The sequence below is a fragment of the Podarcis tiliguerta genome, assembly GCF_965153285.1.
Source record: "Podarcis tiliguerta genome assembly, chromosome: 13".
Taxonomy (NCBI): domain Eukaryota; kingdom Metazoa; phylum Chordata; class Lepidosauria; order Squamata; family Lacertidae; genus Podarcis; species Podarcis tiliguerta.
Window position 1 is genome coordinate 25,002,501 of NC_139546.1, and position 20,184 is coordinate 25,022,684.

Sequence of the window (20,184 nt, forward strand, 5' to 3'; positions counted from 1 at the left end):
GCCCCAGCTTCTCCTCAGAGAGCCAGTTGGGTTGGACATGCCTCTCTCTCCTCCCCCCCCCCCCCCCGAGCCCTGGGAGGGGGGTCCTGGCACAGAGGTAGGCAGGGCAGGCCTGTCGCTTTAAAAGCTTCCCGGCTGAGCTAGAGGGGGAAGCCCTGCCTCTCCCTCCCTCTGTCCCTGTGCCCCTCTCCTAGGCAGAGCTGAAGCCAGCCCAGTCCAGGGAGGAGAGCAGAGCGAGGGGATGCCAGCTAAGCTGCCTTAGAAGAGCAGGAGGAGAGGTAGGCACCATTACAGATGGCAGGAGGAGGTGTCTCTGGGCCTTGCAGGAGGATTGGGGACCCAAATATGAGGGAGACGGCTGGCAGGAGGGACAACCTGTTGAAAATGCACCTACCTAAAAGTCAGGGGCGGATTTGCATGGTGTTTATTTATTTTTTATTTTAATAGTCTTTATTGAAAAATAAAAAGTACATAATTACAGCTGCACAGAGCAAGATAAGACACAAAGAAGGAGGAAAAGATGTATGTTAAATTATGCCTATGCTTGGAAGAAGAGAGGGGAGCTGCGACGGAGGGTCTGTAGGCAGTGCACTGCCTTGGGGCAAGGAGCATCTCTCCACCTGGACTGTGACCCTCCAGGCGCTCACCTGGGCGCACAGGTGTTGAGGGCTGCCCTGTTACTAGGCCTGTGGCCCCTTCTGAATCTTTCTCCCTGACAGAGGTTATCGGAGGCACGGATAAGGAAAGCAAAGGAGACCTGGGGGGAAGGGCCATAGCTCAGGGACGGAACACCTGCCTTGCAGGTAGAAGGTCCCAAGAAGTCCAGTCCCTGCATTTCCAGGAAGAGCTGCAAGAGAGTCCTGCCTGGAACCTTGGAGAGCAGCTGCTGGTCAGTGTGGGCAGAACTGAATCAGGTGGACTTGGCTGTAAGGCAGTTTGCTAGCTTCCAATCCCATTCTGCTGCCCACACAATGGATTTCAGGCAATTGTTTATTCCATGGCCTCAGGGGAGCTTCCCTTGCCCTGTTCTGCAGCCTCTGGCATTGGCGGGGTAGACAAATAAGGGACCAGGGAACTATCCAGAGGAAGGGAACATCTGGGGCTGGGGCTGGAGAGACTGGAACCCTGTGGGGATGTTAGCCTCTAGGAGACTGAGCGCTGCATGGGGAAGGGGGCTAGCTAAATAGGAAAATATGTGCTGTGCAAATGAGTAAGAATCAATATGTGTATAATGATCACCACCTTCATATAAGTTTACGCACTTCATTAAATGAGGTTTCTGATGGAAACCCCTAATAAGCAAAAACAAAACCCCGTAGCTTTTCTGTTGTTTTTTGCTGTATAATTTTTTATTACATTTTCCAACATTTTCACAATCTCATGGAATTATTACATTGTTTCATAAGTTGACTTCCCAACTCCACAGCGTTTTTACTCAGATCTTTTCTACTGCATTGTATCTCTACCTATCACAAAAAAAGTTTCTGTTATTTTATATATTTTTTTCTAACGCTGCTTTTATCTTGAACCTTGCCCGCGATTTCATTTGACTAAAGTATTTTTTTCAAATAGTCCATAAGAGGCCTCCATTCTTTGCCTTTCTGTTTTTTTATTTTAATATAAAAAAACAGTAAATATTTAATTATTCCAGAATTTCTAATAAGAGTGTTTTTGCTTAAGAAGATAAGGCAGCTTGTGACTTTACATGAATGTGTAATGAATGCTTGGATCTAAATGTAGCTTAGCTGTATCATGATATATCCACTAGGCCTGCCAGCCAACGTAAGATTTTAAAGCTGCCATCCTATACACAGTCAGCTGACAGTGAGTCCTGCAGAACTAAGGGGGACTTCTTTCTGCATAAGCAGTCAACTGCTAGCTGACTAATCATTTGCCTTACAGGGCAAACTGACACTTGTCTCCTTAGTGAAAATAATAGTGTGGATTTAATGAATCGGTAGTTAAAGTCAGAATAAACTGCCCTTTTCTAGCCCCACAGAAGGGCATCCTTCATAGTATGCAATAATATGCAATTTAATGAACAAAAGAAGGAATGGTGTATACCTTTAATACAGCATACCTTCATCCGTTTAAGAATCTTGGATGTGGAACATCTCCTATTAGAGCAGGCATAGGCAAACTCGGCCCTCCAGATGTTTTCAGACTACAACTCCCATCATCCCTAGCTAACAGGACAGGTGGTCAGAGATGATGGGAATTGTAGTCTCAAAACATCTGGAGGGCCGAGTTTGCCTATGCCTGTATTAGAGTAACAAAGCAGAGCAACAGGCCTTTAAAATTTTAGTAGGGTGAGATGCTTAAGATCAAGGTTTATATATATATATATATATATATATATACACACACACACACACACACACACACACACACACACACACATATATGTGTGCTGACTGCCACCCTCTTTTTCTGGTCAGTGATTTTGATTGCAAGAAGGGAAACTCTAGTCGGTACCTGCCTGCCTGCCTGATTTCTCTCTCCCACCTCCTGGGTTCTTCCCCTTCCCGGTTTATGACCTAGTTTATCTTCGCAACAAGGATGCCAATGATAGCTCAGTCGCTAGAGCAGGGGTCAGCAACCTTTTTCAGCTGTGGGCTGGTCCATCGTCCCTCAGACCATGTGGTGGGCCAGACTATATTTTGAAAATAAAAATAAAAAAATGCATGAATTCCTATGCCCCACAAATAACCCAGAGATGCATTTTAAATCCACGGGGCGGATTGAGAAGGCAATTGGACCGCATCTGGCCCCTGGGCCTTAGGTTGCCTACCCCTGCGCTAGAACATCTTAATCTCAGGGTTGTGGGTTCAAGACCCAGCTTGGGCAAAATTTTCTTGCATTGGAGGGGTTGGATGAGATGACCCCCCCTCTCCCATGGTCCCTTCCAACTCTACAGTTCTATAGGCCAGACTCAGACATAGTGACTTGGTCCAAGGTCCCTCAGTGAGTTTCGTGGCTAAATAGGGATTTGAATATAGGTATTGGAGCCATCTTAATAAAATGTTGGGATTTTTTGTTGTTGTAGTGGAGGATGTAAAATTGGCACTGGGAAAGGGAGCGGTTTTTGCAGCCTGCGCCATTAAGTATTAGTGTCAGTGGTGGGTATTAATCTGCAACTAGGATTTTTAATTGACTAGTACTGATTTTAAATTAGTAAAGTTGCAGCCTTGGTTCTGTAAAGTATTATGGGGTGTTTTGGGGGGGAGAAATCAAGAGAAGGAAGGTGGTAGGAATCTAGAATGCATTTCTTATTTCTATCAAGGAAGGGGAGAGAGATTTGCAAGAGAATGTTCACCTTCCCTCTCCCTTTAAAAACAAAACAACAGCTGACGATTCAACACTTTCTTGATTGTTGCATCTCAGTGCTGGGGAAGAGCATAGATCTGTTGAGTTTCAGCTTGTCAAATAGCTATTAAAAAACCAGCAGTGCAACCAGAAAGTGGCAACTTTCTCTTCCCCTACACACACACACACACACACACACACACACTCGCTCGCTCACATACACACTTCCCCCATCCATGCAACTATGGCATTTCCCCTATTTCCAAAACAGATTAATTAATAAAATAGATGCTGTACTGTACTTAGTCCTGTATCAGCCGTTCCCAAACGGTGTGCCAAGATCACTGTTGCATCTCTGGTGTTTGTTTGTTAGGTGGCAGTGCATAATTTCCCTGCTGCACTACAACAGATCATGTGCTATGCAGAGACACACCAGAGTCACCTGCTTTCAGAGGAGGCTGCCTGTTTTATCTCTGGATGAGTTACTGTTCCCGGTATGTCTCATTCCAAACAGGTGGCATACTCACGCAGAAACACAATCTTCCAAGTGCGGTGCAATTTTTACATGGTTTTAAAAGCAAGTCATCCCAGGTGCAAGAGTTTAGTTCTGAAGTTAAGGGTCCTTAAGTTATTAGGCATTTGACAAATATTGCAAGATAGTATATTCTTTTTCTTTAAGGCCTGTGTCTTTCTTCCCAATCCCCAGCGGAAAGGACCTTCCCCGGCTGGTATACCAATCTGTCGCCCTAGAAGTCTGCGCACTCCAGCTGGCCTGGGCCAGTTTGAGCTGTCTGGTTTTATCTTCTCCCCTCTCCAGATAACTTGGCAACAGACATAAAACATCCACCAGCAACCCCCCAAGCTCTCTCGGTGTTGCCAAGGTCATACCCCTTTCACAGAATTAAAATAGCCTTGCTTTGATACATGGGGGCAGGGAGACCTCTCCAGTCTAGATGCTCTGCACTTGCTGATTGAGGCTCAGTGGGCCATAGGAATAGAAGTCACCATGGGGACAGCCTTGTGCTGAGTCAAACCACTGCTCCATCTACCATGGTAATTGTTGGACTTGAACTCCCATCGGTCCCAGAGATCATGGCCAGCAGTCAGGGGTGATGGAAGCTGTAGTCCGCCAACACCCAGAGGACCACAGTTTTGGTCTGCACAGACTGGCAGCAGCTCTCCAGGATTTCAGACAGTGGTCCAGTCTGGATATGTTTGGTACTGCGCACGGGGCTTTATGCAAGCCAAGCAGATGCTCTGGATAGCTCAGTCAGTTGCAGTGTGGTACTGATAACACCAAGGTTGCAGGTTTGATCCTCTATCTGAAACCCTGGAGACCTGTTTGCAGTCAGCGTCAACAGTCCTGAGCCAGATGGACCGATGATTTGGAGTTTTTTTAAAGAGAGGTTGAATGGCTATCTCTCAGGGATTCTTTATTTCAGCATTGCAGAGGGTTTTACTAGATGATCAAAGCTTCCAATCATTGGCCTGTCTAGCTTAGTACTGTTTTGTTGACTGCAAACAGGTTTCAGACAGAGGGGACAGCCTTATATTATACAGAGATGTTGGGGGATGAACCTGCAACCTTTTGCATGCAAAGCAGATGTTCTACCACTGAGCTATGGACCAGCCTTCCAGGTTCTTCCCCAACCTTGTTCTTTCCCTACCTTGTTCCAGCAGCTGCCCATTGTCAGCCAGGCTTCCCAATCTTCCCCCACTTAGTGGCTGGCCTTTAAAAGTGAACGCTTTCGTCCCCTCCCCAGACTCATGGAGTAGCTGCATGTGTCAACCCTTAGCAAGATCGCCAGTCCTGGGAAGGATCTCCAGTGAAGCTGACCTCTCGATTTATTTCCCTTCCTCCCCTCCCTGCTGCAGCAGCCATGGGTGAGTGGGGGTTCTTGAGCTCCCTTCTGGACGCGGTGCAGGAGCACTCTCCCATGGTGGGCCGCTTCTGGCTGGTGGTGATGCTCATCTTCCGCATCCTGATCCTGGCCACGGTGGGCAGCGATGTCTTCGACGACGAGCAGGAGGAGTTTGAGTGCAACACGCGGCAGGTTGGCTGCAAGCAGATCTGCTACGACTTGGCCTTCCCCATCTCCCACTACCGCTTCTGGGTCTTCCACATTGTGGTGCTCTCTGCCCCGGCGGTCCTCTTTGTTATCTACTCCATGCACCAGACCACGAAGATCAACCAGAAGGAGATGGAAACGGGAGAGGAGGAAGCCAGCCGGGCGGGGGGAAAGGCGCCCGCAAAATTCAGGCCTCAGCCCAGCCAGCGCAGCCAAAACATCAAGACCTTCTACATTGTCAACGTGGTGGTGAGGATCTTGGCTGAGATGGGATTCCTGGTCGGACAATGGATGTTGTACGGCTTCCAGGTGGGGTATCAGTACATCTGCAAGCATCACCTGTGCCCTCACCTCATCGACTGCTTTGTCTCTCGGCCAACCGAGAAGACCATCTTCATCCAGTTCTACTTCATGGTGGGGCTGGTATCAGCCTTGCTCAGCTTGGTGGAGCTGGCCCACCTCTTGTTCAAGAACCGCTGCAGGAGGCGCCGCACGATTGCCCCACCCACCACTGCCTCTTACGAACAGCAGGACAACTGGTCCAATCAGAAGCAAGAGAAGAAGTCGCAGCACTTCCTGGCCCCGGCAGAGGGAGGAGCCAATGGGGTGCCTTCTCATGGTGTGATTCCCAGTCACTATGAGCCCAAGCCTCACTTCCACCATAAGAGTTCCACAAAGAGCAGCCGGTCCTCTCGCTCTTCTTCTGCCAGAGCTGACTTGACCGTGTGAGGCCAGGGAGCTCCCTCTCTCCTCTGCCTCGCTGGTTGTTCCCTGGATGAGCTGGACTCCTCCAGCTGGAATAATCACACCCATGAACTGTGTTTGCAGCCTGGCCCAAATTAATAGCACAGACCTGATATCGGATCATCTGGTCTAGCTTGTAAAGGAGACCTGCTGCAATCCTTGGGGATTTGTGCTTTGCTTTCATGTATGTTTCAGGGGATTGGGGTGGTCTGGGCTGGCATCTTTCATTTATACAGTGGACGCTCGGGTTGCAAATGTGATCCGTGCGGGAGGCACGTTAACAACCCACAGCGCCACGTCTGCGCATGCGTGGGCTGCGATTTGGCGCTTCTGTGCATGCACAAAGCACGATCTAGTGCTTCTGTGCATGCGCAACCGCCAAAACCTGGAAGTAACCCATTCCGGTACTTCCAGGTTTCGGCGCATCCATAACCCAAAAAAACGCAACCTGAAGCATCTGTTACCCGAGGTATGACCGTAGTGTGTTCCAAAGGATGCATGGGCTTGAAACCCCTGAGAAATGAGTCAGGAAGCTACACGTATTGGAAGGAGTGGAAGTGGGGAGACAATGACTTTTCCGACAATGAACAAAACTCTTGTCCAGATGAGCAACTCCTGCTTGAATGGGCCAAAGATTTGGCAGCAAACCTGACTATACAGAAGTGTGATGTCAGATGCAATTGGGGATGCTGTTGGGCTTGGACCGATCGTTGGCGGGGAGATTGCAATAAAAGGGGATTCCTTTTTCTTGTTAAGAAAACCATCGAGCCACTGTGTGTTCTGAAAGAGAGAAAAGAACTCGGTTTTAGTTGGCTGAAAACAATTAGATGAATGCCAGGTACATTGATTTGGCTGGGATGCAGCTCTTGAGGCCAGGAGGGTCTGTAAATCTCTTTGTAGGAAGAATTGATCCGTTCAGGAGAATGTCCCCAGGGCATTCTGTTGAAGCAAGAGGTGGGATAGCTGGCATTTTTACAGTCGCTCACACAGGGTAGGGATGTTATGCCTTCCAGGAAAGAGGCAGTCATCAGGTGGTGGCCAGAGTGAAAGGTGGGACAGTCATGTGACTAAGAACCATACCTGCATAGATTGTGCTTCCGTCTTCCAGGAGCTTGCCAGTGTCTTTAGCATTAAATAACTTTCCATCCCATTTGGCCAGGCAGAATGAGCTATCCCAACAGAACCAGCCATCAGAAAGACAGAAAAGTGTGGTCTAAAATTGGGGGTGGGGAACCTCAGGCCCTCCAAGTCTCTCTGCCTGGCCCTTGAGTTTCTTCCCAGGTCACACCTCCTCCCCAGCCACATCCCTCGTTGGCCCTGATTCACACCCTCCTTAGGTGTGTGTTTTTTGCCTGGCTGGAATGTGCCCTTGATCTCTGTTAATGCCTCTTGCTTGCCTGGGCGGAGGTTAGAGAGGCATGGTGTACAGAAGCTTTTACCTTTACCTTTACCTAGCAGGCTTTCATATAAAGCATAACTGTCAACGTTTCCTTTTTTTAAGGGAAATTCCCTTATTCCGAATAGGATTCCTCGCAAGAAAAGGGAAAAGTTGACAGCTATGACATAAACGGTTAACATTACCAGAAGTAAGTATGGCTCCCATCAGACAGGGAGATGTCCCTGGAGCCAAAACCCTTGGGTGTGTTTTATCAAAACCCTCTCCCTGCCCGGAAAGATTTTTATCCAGACTATTTTTAACATTTCCCATGGCAAATGTTCCTCCTCCTCCTCCAGCTCCTCTCTTGGGACCATATTTCCCTGTCCAATTGTTTTTGAAATAGAGAGAGAATTCCCCCCTTATAACAGTAACTCCACCACTGGAGATTCAATAGAGTTTCCTCTGTCTGAGACCCAAGCCTCAGCCTGTGCAGTCTCCAGGATTTCGGGATCTCTGAGCACCCCAGGAACCCTCCCTGAAGCCTTTAAACTCTCAGGTGTATGAAGGCATCAAGTTTTTCTTAGAGCTTAGTTTGCTGCTGTCCTTTGGGCGAGGAATCCGCTGCCTCTTTTTTGTAATAAAAAAAACCCCACGAAATGATGCGGATGAGTGAAGGAAGAGGGGGAAATTTCAACTCAGTTCGTATTTAGAGCTGAATCTTGTGAACGGAAACATTTCTGTGGATTTTGCCGTGCCGTTCTCTAGCCACGTAAGGTGTGCAAAACTGCATATACTAGGGTAAAGTGTGCTTAAAAATGCATATAACTGTGAAAACAACACACACAACAACACTGTATTAGTGGGGATTACTTTGCAATAATGGGTATATTGTGCACATTAGGAGAAGTTTGAATCTTCATGAGGAATTTAAAACATGCAAACCTATGTGGAAATGTAGAGAAGTGGACACAAAATTGGGAAAATAAAGAATTGAAGAGAAACCAGAATGATAAAGATTCACTAGTTCCTAGATGAGGATCGTGAAGAGGGGCTTAACCTTATCAGGATACTTCTTGGAAAAGCATTAATAAAACAGATATCCCTCCCTCCCAAACAAGCCCAGGGCAGCAAACACTTATATGACCAAAACTGCAGTTAAAAATAAAACAAAAAAGGATTGAAAACATTTTAAAACTGAAAAAAACACACAGCGGAAAACGTTAAAATGCTCAAAGCAAAAGACCAGATGTAATCAAATGGCGTGTCTGGATGGGCTCAACTGAAACAGAAATGTTTTCATCAGGTGTCGAAGAGGAGGCAGCGACGGCACCTGAGGAGAAAGCTCTATGGGGAGCCATGCTGAACTTGCTCAGAGGCTGCAGTGTCTTACAGCCTGCTCTTGGGATGTATGAGCCCTTGCAAATATTAAGCCCTGGCTGACTGATGAGGGGAAAGAGCTGTCTGTTGCAGGATAGCTAGGTAAAAGTAAAGGACCCCTGGACGGTTAAGTCCACTCAAAGGTGACTATGGGGTACAGCACTCATCTCGCTTTCAGGTCAAGGGAGCTGGTGTTTGTCCGCAGACAGCTTTCAGGGTCGTGTGGCCAGCATGGCTAAACCGCTTCTGGCGCAATGGAACACCGTGACGGAAACCAGAGCGCACGGAAACACCGTTTACCTTCCCGCCACAGCAGTACCTATTTATCTACTTGCACTGGCGTGTTTTTGAACTGCTAGGTTGGCAGTGGCTGGGACAGAGCAGTGGGAGCTCACCATTGTCTTGGGAATTCGAACTGCGAACCTTCCGATCGGCAAGCGCAAGAGGCTCAGTGGTTTAGACCACAGCACCACCCGCGCCCCTTTATAGTTGCAGGATGACGTCATATGGCACCTATCACTGTTAAGTGGATTGTTTCTACGCATTAATGGGATGCGTTGCAAATGGTTGCAAAGTTGACATAGTCTCTTGGATATAAACCTTGGATCTTGTAGCTTGTTTCACCAGGCAAAAGGATGAGTTGGAGAGACTGCAGACCAAGAGGTTGGGTGGCTCTCAAGCGGCAAAGGGAGCAGCTTAGTTTCTCTAGCAAGAAATAATTCCTCTTCTTTCTCTCTCTCTCTCCTTACACTTTGGGCTCTGCTCCAATGGGATCTGCCCAGGGGCTTGCAGTGGCGTCCACTCTAGTGTGGTGGGGGAGAGGCTGGTGGCCTGGGGCCAAGAATACTTGTTATCACCTGCTTCCTGCTGCGGATGGGATGGGACCCTGGCCACAGAGGTGGCTGGAAAAAAGAGGAGAGGAAGAAAAACAAAAACAGGGAGGGATGTGGAGCCTCTTCCCATTCTCCTTCCACCTCTCCCGATTAACCCCTTCTTTCTTGCCCTCGAGGCTTTGTGTAGACACAGGGGTCTATTGGCAAATTCAGAAGCTCAGGGTACCTTCGTGAAAGTCATCGCCATGGCCCCTCACTGCCACGTCCCTTCTCAAATTATACAATCCTATAAGATAATATGGTAATCTTATAATACAGTAATAATAATCGGGGATGTATTGCAGCTATCTGTATCCATGTGTGCCTTTCAGCTAGATCTATTTTCCATGCACATAGACGGGCAAATGATCTGGACTGCATCTTTCGTGGTTCATAGAATCGTGGAATTGCAGAGTTGGAAGGGACCCGAGGGTCATCTAGTCCAACCCCCTGCAATGCAAGAATCTCAACTAAAGCATCCATGTTAGATGACCATTTGGTCTCTGCTTAAAAATCTCCAAGGAAGGAGAGTCCACCTCCTCCCAAAACAGTTCTTTCCACTGTCAAACAACTCTTACAATCAGACAGTTTCTCCTGATGTTTAGTTGCAATCTTGAGTAGTGTTTACCATGAAGTTCCATTGTACTTAACAGAACTTGCCCCCGTTTTTTTGGTGTGTTTTTTTAAAACAGAAACACTGTGTGTTTTCAGTTTTGCTAAATGCTTCGCTTTAGAGGCCGCAGTGGCTAAAAAGCTTCCCTTTTGCACTGATTGGGCAGTTCTAGGATGTGGAAGATAAGGACCTTTCTGTGGAAGGAGCAAGGCATCTTCGACCTACCCACAACCTCAGACCACTAAACCACTGACTATACCTTCAAGGCACATTTGAAGCACATTCTTTCCCTCACAAATTCTGGGCATTGTAGTTTCCCCCCCCCCCCCCGTTACCATTCCCAGAAAACCCCTAACAGGGCCCATAATTCCTTAAGGCTGGAGGGGGGATGCATTTTGAATGTGCTTTAGTGGTATAGCCTGCACACACCCCAAGAGAAAATGTGATTTGCAGATGAAATTAGGGGTGATTTTGCAACCCGAGATGTGATAAGTTTCTTTATGGATTTGTGTCAGACCAATCTTCTTTCCTTTTCGGCCTACGTGCTCCCTCAGTGGTCTGTCCTAGGACCTGTCTTTTTACCTCTCAATCCCATTTACTTAAACACATATCCCTGATTGCTCTGAACGTAAGACTATAAGAAGAGCTGTAAGTGTATGTTGAGGTTTCTTAATTGATGCTGCCATCATCCTTTGATCAGACCATGTCATCCCAGTTCCCTGCCTCGTTGTCCTGTCTTGTTTTTTACTTGCACTACCTTCTGGTATCTGTTTCTCAGGCTATTGCCTACTCCTCATCCTTCTTTCAGCCTCATTGCCTCTGAGCATCTTGTCCCTTCGACCCCAACTGACACTTTCCCCTTCCCTCATAGGAAATGTGGCGATTACCCCTCTTTTATTACCCTCATTGCAAATGCATGGTTTGCAGCTGGCCCTCTGCTGACACCTGGTGGCCAGAACTGAAAGTTTCTGCCTCAAAGAAAGCCTTTCCTACTACTTGGTAAGGGGCGACTGCATGCACACAAATGGCAGTGTATCTTAAATACACTTCGCGTGTCTGCTTCAAAAAACAACAACACACAACTAACTTCCAACGAGTAGTGTGTGAAAGACCAACAAGAAGGAAGCTTAGTGGCGCAAGTAGCATCTCCAAAAACGAATTGTGGTAGCAGAAAGTCAAAAGACTCTGCACTTTCAACTGTGGGGAGGGCTGTAGTTTAGTGACAGAGCATCCGCTTTGCAGGCAGAAGATCCTGGGTTCACTCCCCAGGATCTCTAGGTAGGGCTGGGAATGCTGCCCCCCACCTCCCAAAAATTGGAAAGCTGCTGTCAGTCATGGTGGACAATATAAGAGCTTGCTGTGCATTGCTAGACCAGTACAGACTGCCTGAAAATAAAGTGGATTCATAAGTTTATAACACAATCATTTAGTCTTCCAGATGTTGTGGCCTGCAACTCCCAGCTAGTGTAGCTGATCCCGAGGAAGCCCTTGATTCAAATCTCATCCCAGTCACCACTTTTGCAGATTGCTTTGCACCTTTCAGGATGTTTATGAAAATCCAGGTCATAAGTTAATGTGTTTGTCCTTTAAAGTGGCCCTGAGCTCTTCTGCTGCCTTCTGGCGAGGCTGTGAAGGGCTTCTTGATCTCTTCTCCTTACTAATGGGATCAATCTGCTCAGCGTCCTCACAGCCAGATCCTATTAGCCGGGGTGAACAGTGTCAGCTCTGGTCCTCTATAACTTCATGAACCGCCTCACCTTTTCCAAGGTGAACACAATCCTCATCCTGTCCCCTCTTTCTAGACAACCTCCACCCCACAGGCTTTTCATTCCTCTCTAGTGGTGAAGAACTCTGAAGTGGCAGAGTATCCTACTTTGCAAACCTGTTTGAAGAAGTCCTCTATTTCAAAGGGCAAAGAACTCTTAAGAAGGGAGAGCAGGGGCTGTGCCAACTTGTACCTGGGCAGCAGACTGAGCTGGCGAACAGGCCACCTGGTTGCAGTCTTCCCGGTGATGGACTGCCTTTCCAAGGGTGAGGAAGCTGTAGCCTTCTGTATGCCATTGCCGCATGATAACCACCCTCATCCTCGATTGTGGTCTGTGCTGACCAAGGCTGATGGAAGCTGGAGACCACCAGCACCTAGCGGGGTGCCCAAACTTTTTTCAGAGAGGGCCAGGTTTGATGAAGTGAACATGTGTGAGGGCCGACCAAAGTTGTTGAGCTTTATTTGTTTAGCTTTTTTTACAATTTTACCCCAAAGTTGTTGAGCTTTCTTAGAATTGATGTTTACCTCAAAGTTGTTGAGCTTTTTTTAGGATTTAATCCCCAATTCTTTTAGGATTTTACCCCAGGACATATACTGCCACAGGGGCCGGATTAAATCAACGGGCAGGCCGGATTAGGCCCCCGAAACAGACTTTGAACACGCCTGATCTAGTGCCACAGCTCTACAACCCCTGACTTATTACAATAATTATTACAAAAAAATACATCCGTACATAACAATACTCACAGAGCATTTAATGCAAATTTGTGTCCTCCTTTCTTGGCAATGCATAATCAGCCACGCTCCACCCTTACTCATCCCACTTTTCCTTTTTGCCTCATTCTAACGGGATTCCTCCCATCCAGCCCTTTTGCTCAGGCTCCTCTGCCTCGATCGGCCTCCCCCTTCCTCACCCGTCAGTCCACTTCGCCTCGAGCCACCACCGCTCTGCTCTTCCTTCTTTGCTCAATGCTCCACTTGGGGGCAGAATTCGCTTTAGGCAAATCGGTGCCATTGCAGAGGAAAGCTTCCATAGGATCCCAGGGTGGCAGTCAGTCAGTTTGTAATGCACGGTGAGGAGTTGTGTCCAGGAGCACTTACTCTCAGCAGGAGCCTAGCCAGGATGCTTTCGGGCCATTACCTATTTTGGGGTGGGATTCAATCACATACCGGCAGATTCAGGTTGTGTTGTGCACCTACTTACGCATGATTTGGTGCTCTCCTGCAGCGAAATCTGCTTCCCTTGAGGAGATGCACTGGAAAGCAACAATTGCTTGATGCATTGCCTAACCTCCCTGCAAAGTGATCTGCATGCTGGTTAACTAGTTAGCTAACCTCCTTGCAAGCATTGTGCAAACAACTCGGGATGAACGCTCAATTAAAAACTCAGCTAGCAGTGACCCAGTGTCTAGTATTTGGGGCTGGATGTGTGTAAAGCAGAGTGGGACGTCAGCGTTCTCAAGCGGACCTAATGCAATTCCCAGGGGGCTGGGACACAGAACTCAGGTTGTACTGGAGCAGAAATATTTATATCGTATTGGCCCGAATATAAGCAGCACCTTTTAAAATTCAAGGGCAGGGGGAGAGGAAAAAAAGACAATACCCGAATATAAGTCACTCCCTTAAAATTCCACAGGCACTCACACCTGTCTGTCTGTTTCAGCAGCGATATCGTGTTGTCAGGGTGTTTCTTCCAACAGCACCTTTCCCTCCACGTACACAGACTAGAGGCGTGTTTTCTTGAGACTGCAAAGTCTACATAATAGTAACTTCCGTTTGGCAACATACAATTTTTCTTTCGGGGGGGGGGGGGGTCTCGTGCGCCCTCGGTATTTGTTAGATGGGAGCAGATGTCTAACAACAACCTGGAGGGGTCCAGCTTCCTTAGGACACTTAATTTGTTGTTGTTGTCGTCATCTCTTTATATATTTTCTCCTTTCCCATCTTTCCTGAATTGAGCTGAACCGCACACAGCATTCCAGATGTGGCCGTACCAGGGCTAGAACAAGGCTTTTGGTGGATGCAAAAATTGTGTTGTGGGCTCACATCAAGTTTAGTCCAGGGTTCTGTTTTTACAGATTCTTCTGAAAGTTCGTAAGCAAGGCCTGAAGCTTTCCACACCCCATACCCCCCGTTAATTGTCCCTGGCAGCTGTCATTCAGATATACACTGGTTCAGTGTATGGAGCTTCTACTGAACAACCATAATTAACTTGACAGCCTTAGCTAACCCCCACCTTTTTTTATTATAAAAAAGGCCATTTAAGCATTGGCTGAGCATTACTTAATTGACTTTCAGAAAACAGCTATCTGTTTAAATAAATAAGCAAAATAATTCGGTTTCTTTCTCACACACTTACCACTGCCCCCCAACCAAATGCAGAAATTTTGGGAGGATTTAAGCTCACAGGTATCTCTTTTTTTATCTGAAATAACAGCTTTATATACATATCTGAGAGGTGTGCAGCACATGTCCTTTGAACTGAGGAAGGAGCACTGGGGTGTGTGTTTTCTTGCTTCAACCTTCACCCCAATTTTGTTTGTAGATTCAAAGACACAAAAATCAATAATAATTTTGTGTGTGGGCCCTTCTCCGATCCCGCATGCAAATCCCTCATCCTTACCCCAGTACATGGAGCCAGTCACATTTTTCTTTCCTCTTAAGTGTGGTGGCGATTTGTGTTTTGAATCTATAGATAAATTGGGAGTTTTCCTTGCCGTTCATCTTAAACTTCTTGGCCTGGATCCAAAGCAGCTTGGAACTAGTTCTACAAACCCCAAAGGTCTGAGGGCTGCCATTCTGTACCCGGTGACCTGGGTTCAAGTCCAGCTCAACCCAGTAGGTCTTAATTCTAAGCAGCAGGTCATTTGTTCTTTTAGATAGCTGTCCTATACACATCTACTCAGAAATTAAGTGTGACTGAGCCCAATGGGGCTCGATTCCAGGTATCTAGAACAACAGCCTTACAGTACAATGCTGTGTCTACTAAAAGTAAATCCCACTGAGTCCAATGGGAGCTTACCCTGGGCATAACAGGGCAGAATTAGCGCTGCTCTTCTGGAAAAGCAGCCCAACATCCACCCTGCCTTTACACAGATGTGATGGCAAGTGGTTTGTGATACAAGGGTAAAGCAGGTTTAAAAGTAGAGGGAAAAGGACCCGCACTTTTCACTGGGATTGTGTAAGGCTCTAGAATTGGCTCTTTAAAAGTCCCGACTGGTTTTTATCCCTCCTGCCCTTAAAAAAAGGGGGGGGGGCGGCGTAGGCAAAAAAAAAAGAAAGAACAAAGTGAAAAGAGCCCAAGGAACTGAGAGATATTTCCCCTCACAAAACGCTTTGTGACCATTCTTATAAAAGGGAGTCTTAATATTTAAGGGGGGGGGTTATTGTTGGGGTGGTTCTTTTCGGTTAGTGAAAACGTGAAACAGTGCACAATGCTGGGTTTGGGGTTTTTTGACACCCGAGGGCTTTTGCTCAAAAGAACTTCTATCACAGCATTCATAACCCAGTCTTGTTCTTCCTCCAGAAACCTTTTCAGTGCCTTCTTGAAGACACGTTCTGTCCATTGATAGAAGAAGCCCATAGCCAAACAACACAAACCCAGCCAAAGTTAAGTACCTTTTATCTCACACTGATTTTAAAAGTGCTCAACTGTGGCTAGATAATACGGGTTAGCGTTTTAAAAGAAAATTGTGACCCAGCTGTAGGAGAATCTGTGTCCCACCACCCTGATTTTCTCCTTGCCACACCCTCCTCCTAGAAATCCTCCAAATTCCAAACTTTTACAAAGTTTTCTTTTAAAATGTATTTATATATATATTTATATATATTTATATATATAATATTTCTTCTTTCTTAAATGAATGAATCCTCCTCTCCCTCCTCCTTTCTATGTGTAGAAGAAAAACCCTGAAGAACTAATTTTACTTCTCTCTCTCTTTCTTTTTTAATTATTTGCTGGTGTCGGATTTTTTTTTTTTTTTTAGGCATGTGGGGGGTGGGGTGGACAAGGAGTGGGGAAAGGCAGGGTAAAGAGAGAAAGGTTAACTTTGGGTGGTCAAGTCGAGGATGGAAACGGAGCGACAAAATAAAAAAACAGGAAACAGAAACCAAGAAAACATTACACCCTTTCCCCTGAAACATCTGAAATGCAAACTCAACCGGGAAGAAAAGAAAAAACACCACTTCATTTTCACTGCAACAAGAAGCAGGCAACTCCTTAGTGGAGGTGTATAATGTGTGCACGACAAGGGTGAGAGTGTGTGTGTCGAGGGGGGAGGGGATGCGTGCCACATAGGAGGTGAATTTTTCTGTAATCAGTTGGGTTTTCTTTTAATATATATATATATAGATATATATATGTATGTAAAGTCTCGCTCCTAGATTTTGAGCTTCTGTCCATTCGATTGGCTCGTTGATCTTTATCCGCAGAGTCCAGCACTTCCTGGATCAGATGATCTGTGCCTCTCCGGGGGGGGGGGGTGTCCCGCAAATAGGGGGGGGGGTCTTCATTGCAAAAGTGGAACCCTGTTTTGCTGGAACCGTTGAACGAAGGGGTAGCGTGCTGGCATGGAACAGTACGTGTAAGCCCACCCGCCTCGGGCCCAACTGCAGCCCCACGCAGTGCCGTGGAGGGGGAGGGAGGAGAGACCACTTGCAGCGGCCTGCTGTCCCACGGCTCCCCCCTCCCTTGCCCCAACCCTGCTCCTCAGACGTTTGTCCAGGCAGGCCCCAGGGAGCAAAAGACCAAAGTGTGCAGCAGGCAGCCGGGAGGGTGGGGGTCAAGCAGCTTGTCCCAGTGGCCGCTGCGGTCACGGCGAATGTGTGGCAGGACTGCTTCTGTTGGAACTGGGGGAGAGGCTGGGGCTGCAGCTTCCCGGAGGGGGGGCCAGGCTTCCTATGCGCGAGGGGGCTCCCGCCGAGGCCCCCAAAGTGTCCATGCCTTCTGAGTTCTCCAGCATCTCCTGGATCAGCGGCGGCATCGATCCAGGGATCTCCATCTTCAGCGTGATCACTCTTTCGGCACCTGCGGGGGGGAGCGAGGCAGACAGGCGACTTAATGCCAGAGGTAGGTGCCAAGTCAGTAATAACTCACAAGGCGCCAGCGAAGTTAACTCTTTATTCCAAGAGCAGCTCGGCAGATTAGGCCAAGGGAGCACAGAAACTCTTCTCTGTAGGTCTCGCCCCAGGGAGGCAGTTGCGAGGACTGAAGGGCCCCGTCTTCCCACAGCTCTCTAAGACTCCTCCCCGCCCCGGGTCCTTCCCAAGCAATCTGAGATGCTGACCCCTTGTCTGTCTTTGCTCTGCTCTCTTCATACCTTTTCTGGTTCGGGAGGAGGGGAGGTGGGTTCTTGCAGGAGGGGAAGATGCCCTGGCTTCTTCAGCAGCCTGCCTCCAACCGGCTCTCTGCCACAGCCTCTTCCTGCTCACTAAAGCCTGTTGCCTCTTCTGCTTCCAACATCTCCTCCTCCCAGTCTGACCCCTCTCCTCCCTCTGGCTACTCATAGTCACCCCACCCCCCAATTCCCTGGTTTTGAGCCTCCTCCCTCTGGGGATTCACCTTAGGGGTTCCCGAGCTGGTGCCTCCCCATTCCTGCACTCCTCTGCATCCAGCCAGTCCATCACTGGGTGGGTGGAGAACATAACTCACATCACCTCTTTGCTGAGCCTCCCCTCCTCGCCCTGCACTGGACAGCCCAGTAATGGGATGATCCTTGGCAACAAATCCAAGCTTTGCCCCCGGGTCACACACTCTGTCAGGGAGCTGCAAGGAATCTCAAGCAGATGCTTTTGAATACCTGTCTGCTGCATTCACGCTTGGGAGTTTTAAGGCATTTTAGGCATGTTTCAAGTCTACAGTGCGCATCTCAAAATGAAGAGAGAGACTCCCTTTGCAGAACCCGGAGCCCCGCCCTCACCCTTTGCGCTGATGCTTCTCAGGTCCGTGATCTTCATCAGCATCTTGGGGAACATGTGGGGCTTGCTAGGCCTCCTCTTCCTCACGTAGATTTTCAGGGCTTCCAGCAGTGGCTCCTGCAACTTGTCCACGCGGTCTGGCTGCTCCAGGTCTTGCCGATCTGGGCAGAGGGAGGGGAGGGGAGGCACTTAGAAAAACAACAGGCACAAAATACATCTGCACAACACTCAGAATACAAAAAATAAGAGAGAAATGCGCCTAGTAAGAGCCATTGTCTATGACCCTAACAGGGATTTTGCGTTGTATTTACAGTATTGATGCATGCATCACAATACATGGATACAAACATGCAAACACACACACACACACACACATACACGGCTAAAGTCACTTCTGAGACTATGAGAGGCATTATTCCCCTCCCTCCCTCCAAACTGCTTTGCATTTTTAAATGATGCACAACAGGCAGAAGTTCCACAGCTGCAGTTTCTTCTTTCACACCTGTGGAAAAGAAGTACGCACACCATGATCACAAGACCCTTTGTGAGCAGCTGGGGACCACCATGTTCCAGACAAGCCTAGAAAATTTCTAGCGGATGGAATCATGCAAATGCAGAATTCACACAAGCTGCTGCGTTTCGAGACCCCAGTTTTCCTTTGTTTTCAATGTCCTTCTCTTGTTCTGAGCCCCAGGCTCCACAAATGAATTTGCCTTCATTTAGGGTATGGGTTACATCTCACACTTGAGGGCCACAATGGGGTTTCCTACACCCAAATCACTTCTTTAAAAACCCCACAACCACCCACAAAAAAACCATCACACTTGTTGCTTGCTGCATGTGATGATAGCACCATAGGTCTGTTTTGCAAAAGGTGCATCTGCTAGCGAAAGTTGTGACTTTCCAGTGCCTGCACACAGCAAGATTGCCATGGTGTGCAACTGGCGCATGCTTAAAGGCTACAGATCGCAACTGCGCATGTGGTTTTCGCACTCTTCCCTACACAGTAAAAGTCAGGGCATGTGGGTTCCATGACAACATTGTCACCAATGTCACCAATGTGGGGAACAAGCTTCCTCTAAACTTTCAGTCATTAGCATTGGTGTTTGAAAATATCAAAAGCTTTATTAAAAAAAGGGCATTGTTTCATGCCTCTCACCAAAATAACTTCCTGCCACCAGATGGTGCTGTTGGACAGGGATGTCCCCTATTGAAAAGGCCCTGGCAAATATAAGATGTGCAAGGGTTTGCGATAATTTGCAGATCGTAGTCAACAAAAAGGTTTCTAAAGTAATAATATCGGGTGAAGAAAAGCTCAAGAACTATTTCACCGCAACAACTGATCCTGTTATGGCCCTTACCCCTCCCCTTGCTTCAGAGGAACCTTGGAAACAGTATTTTTGGTGCAAAGGCACAGGGGGTCTCAATTCTCAGCACCTTCAGAAAGTAACAATGGTTCGGACTGACTGGGGAGAAGGCAGGTCAATCCAACAAGTGGTTCAGGTTTCCAGAGCAGACATGATTGGGTTTCTAGAGTTCTTTTTTTTGAGGGGGGGTTGCACCCAAATACTTTGCTCTAAAATAAATATAACATCACTCATAGACCCCCTGTGGAAGAGGCTTACAACCATCCTTGTTCATGTGAATATATCTTTGGCTCGGGAGACTCAAAGCCCCATGGCTGAGTCTCAAGTTTAAGAGTTTTAACATTCAGGAGCTGCAAATGGCAAATGATTTCCTGGTCTTTTAACACTACTTCAGGCTGCAATACGATGAGGGAGTTACATACTTGAGTGCTCTCTTGGCAAAATAAAATTCAACAAAAATCCCTGCATAGCTTATCAGGGAGAGAACGAGACCAAACTCTTGACACGTTTGGTCTATGTACCAAGGAGTTACTTCGTTTTGCTTTAAGGGAAGGTGGGAGATAAAGTCACAGAAATTTAGATGGTTCAGGGAAATGTTTGAAACAGGATTCCAATGGCTGTTATAAACTGGCTTTTTTATTAGGTCTTCCTTAAGCGATTCTCATTTCAAGCAAACACTTTTGGACTGCTTCCATCACTACAAATATTCACTTCTGGGAACACTTGCCCAAGGGAAACAACAAAAACCAACTTAAGAAACCAACACTGGGGAACTGG

General features: G+C 47.4%; 2 protein-coding genes and 1 long non-coding RNA gene across 7 annotated transcripts in view; 2 read left to right on the top strand and 1 right to left on the bottom strand.

The window, feature by feature from the left end:
• Nucleotides 1-8,504, top strand: GJD3 (gap junction protein delta 3). 3 transcript variants are annotated; one of them, XR_014504188.1, is made up of 3 exons: nucleotides 1-278; nucleotides 5,182-6,354; nucleotides 6,601-8,504. XR_014504188.1 is itself a non-coding variant. In XM_083408780.1 (2 exons), the coding sequence occupies exon 2, from the start codon at nucleotides 5,187-5,189 to the stop codon at nucleotides 6,102-6,104; it is 918 nt and encodes a 305-aa protein (XP_083264906.1). In that variant the 5' UTR covers nucleotides 144-278; nucleotides 5,182-5,186; the 3' UTR covers nucleotides 6,105-8,504. The 3 variants fall into 3 exon arrangements, 2 of the variants coding, with proteins under 2 accessions (XP_083264906.1, XP_083264907.1); XM_083408780.1 differs by having other exon boundaries at nucleotides 144-278; nucleotides 5,182-8,504; XM_083408781.1 differs by having other exon boundaries at nucleotides 147-278; nucleotides 5,185-8,504.
• A 2,645-nt stretch (nucleotides 8,505-11,149) lies between these two features.
• On the top strand, nucleotides 11,150-16,045 carry LOC310662045. The gene is made up of 2 exons (XR_014504223.1): nucleotides 11,150-14,789; nucleotides 14,820-16,045. It is a non-coding gene; the product is annotated as an uncharacterized lncRNA (long non-coding RNA).
• The window catches only part of RARA (retinoic acid receptor alpha), a 164,953-nt gene continuing 160,814 nt past the window's right edge, over nucleotides 16,046-20,184 (bottom strand). For all 3 annotated transcript variants that reach the window (XM_083408689.1, XM_083408688.1, XM_083408690.1), the window contains 2 exons: nucleotides 18,043-18,201; nucleotides 16,046-17,150 (listed from right to left, as the gene is read on the bottom strand). In XM_083408689.1, coding sequence (XP_083264815.1) covers nucleotides 16,936-17,150; nucleotides 18,043-18,201 — 374 coding nt within the window. In that variant the 3' untranslated portion in view covers nucleotides 16,046-16,935. The remainder of the gene's footprint in view (nucleotides 17,151-18,042; nucleotides 18,202-20,184) is intronic.

Coding starts and splice junctions, on each gene's coding strand:
- GJD3 (XM_083408780.1), top strand. CDS start 5,187: ATGGGTGAGTGGGGGTTCTTGAGCTCCCTTCTGGACGCGGTGCAGGAG.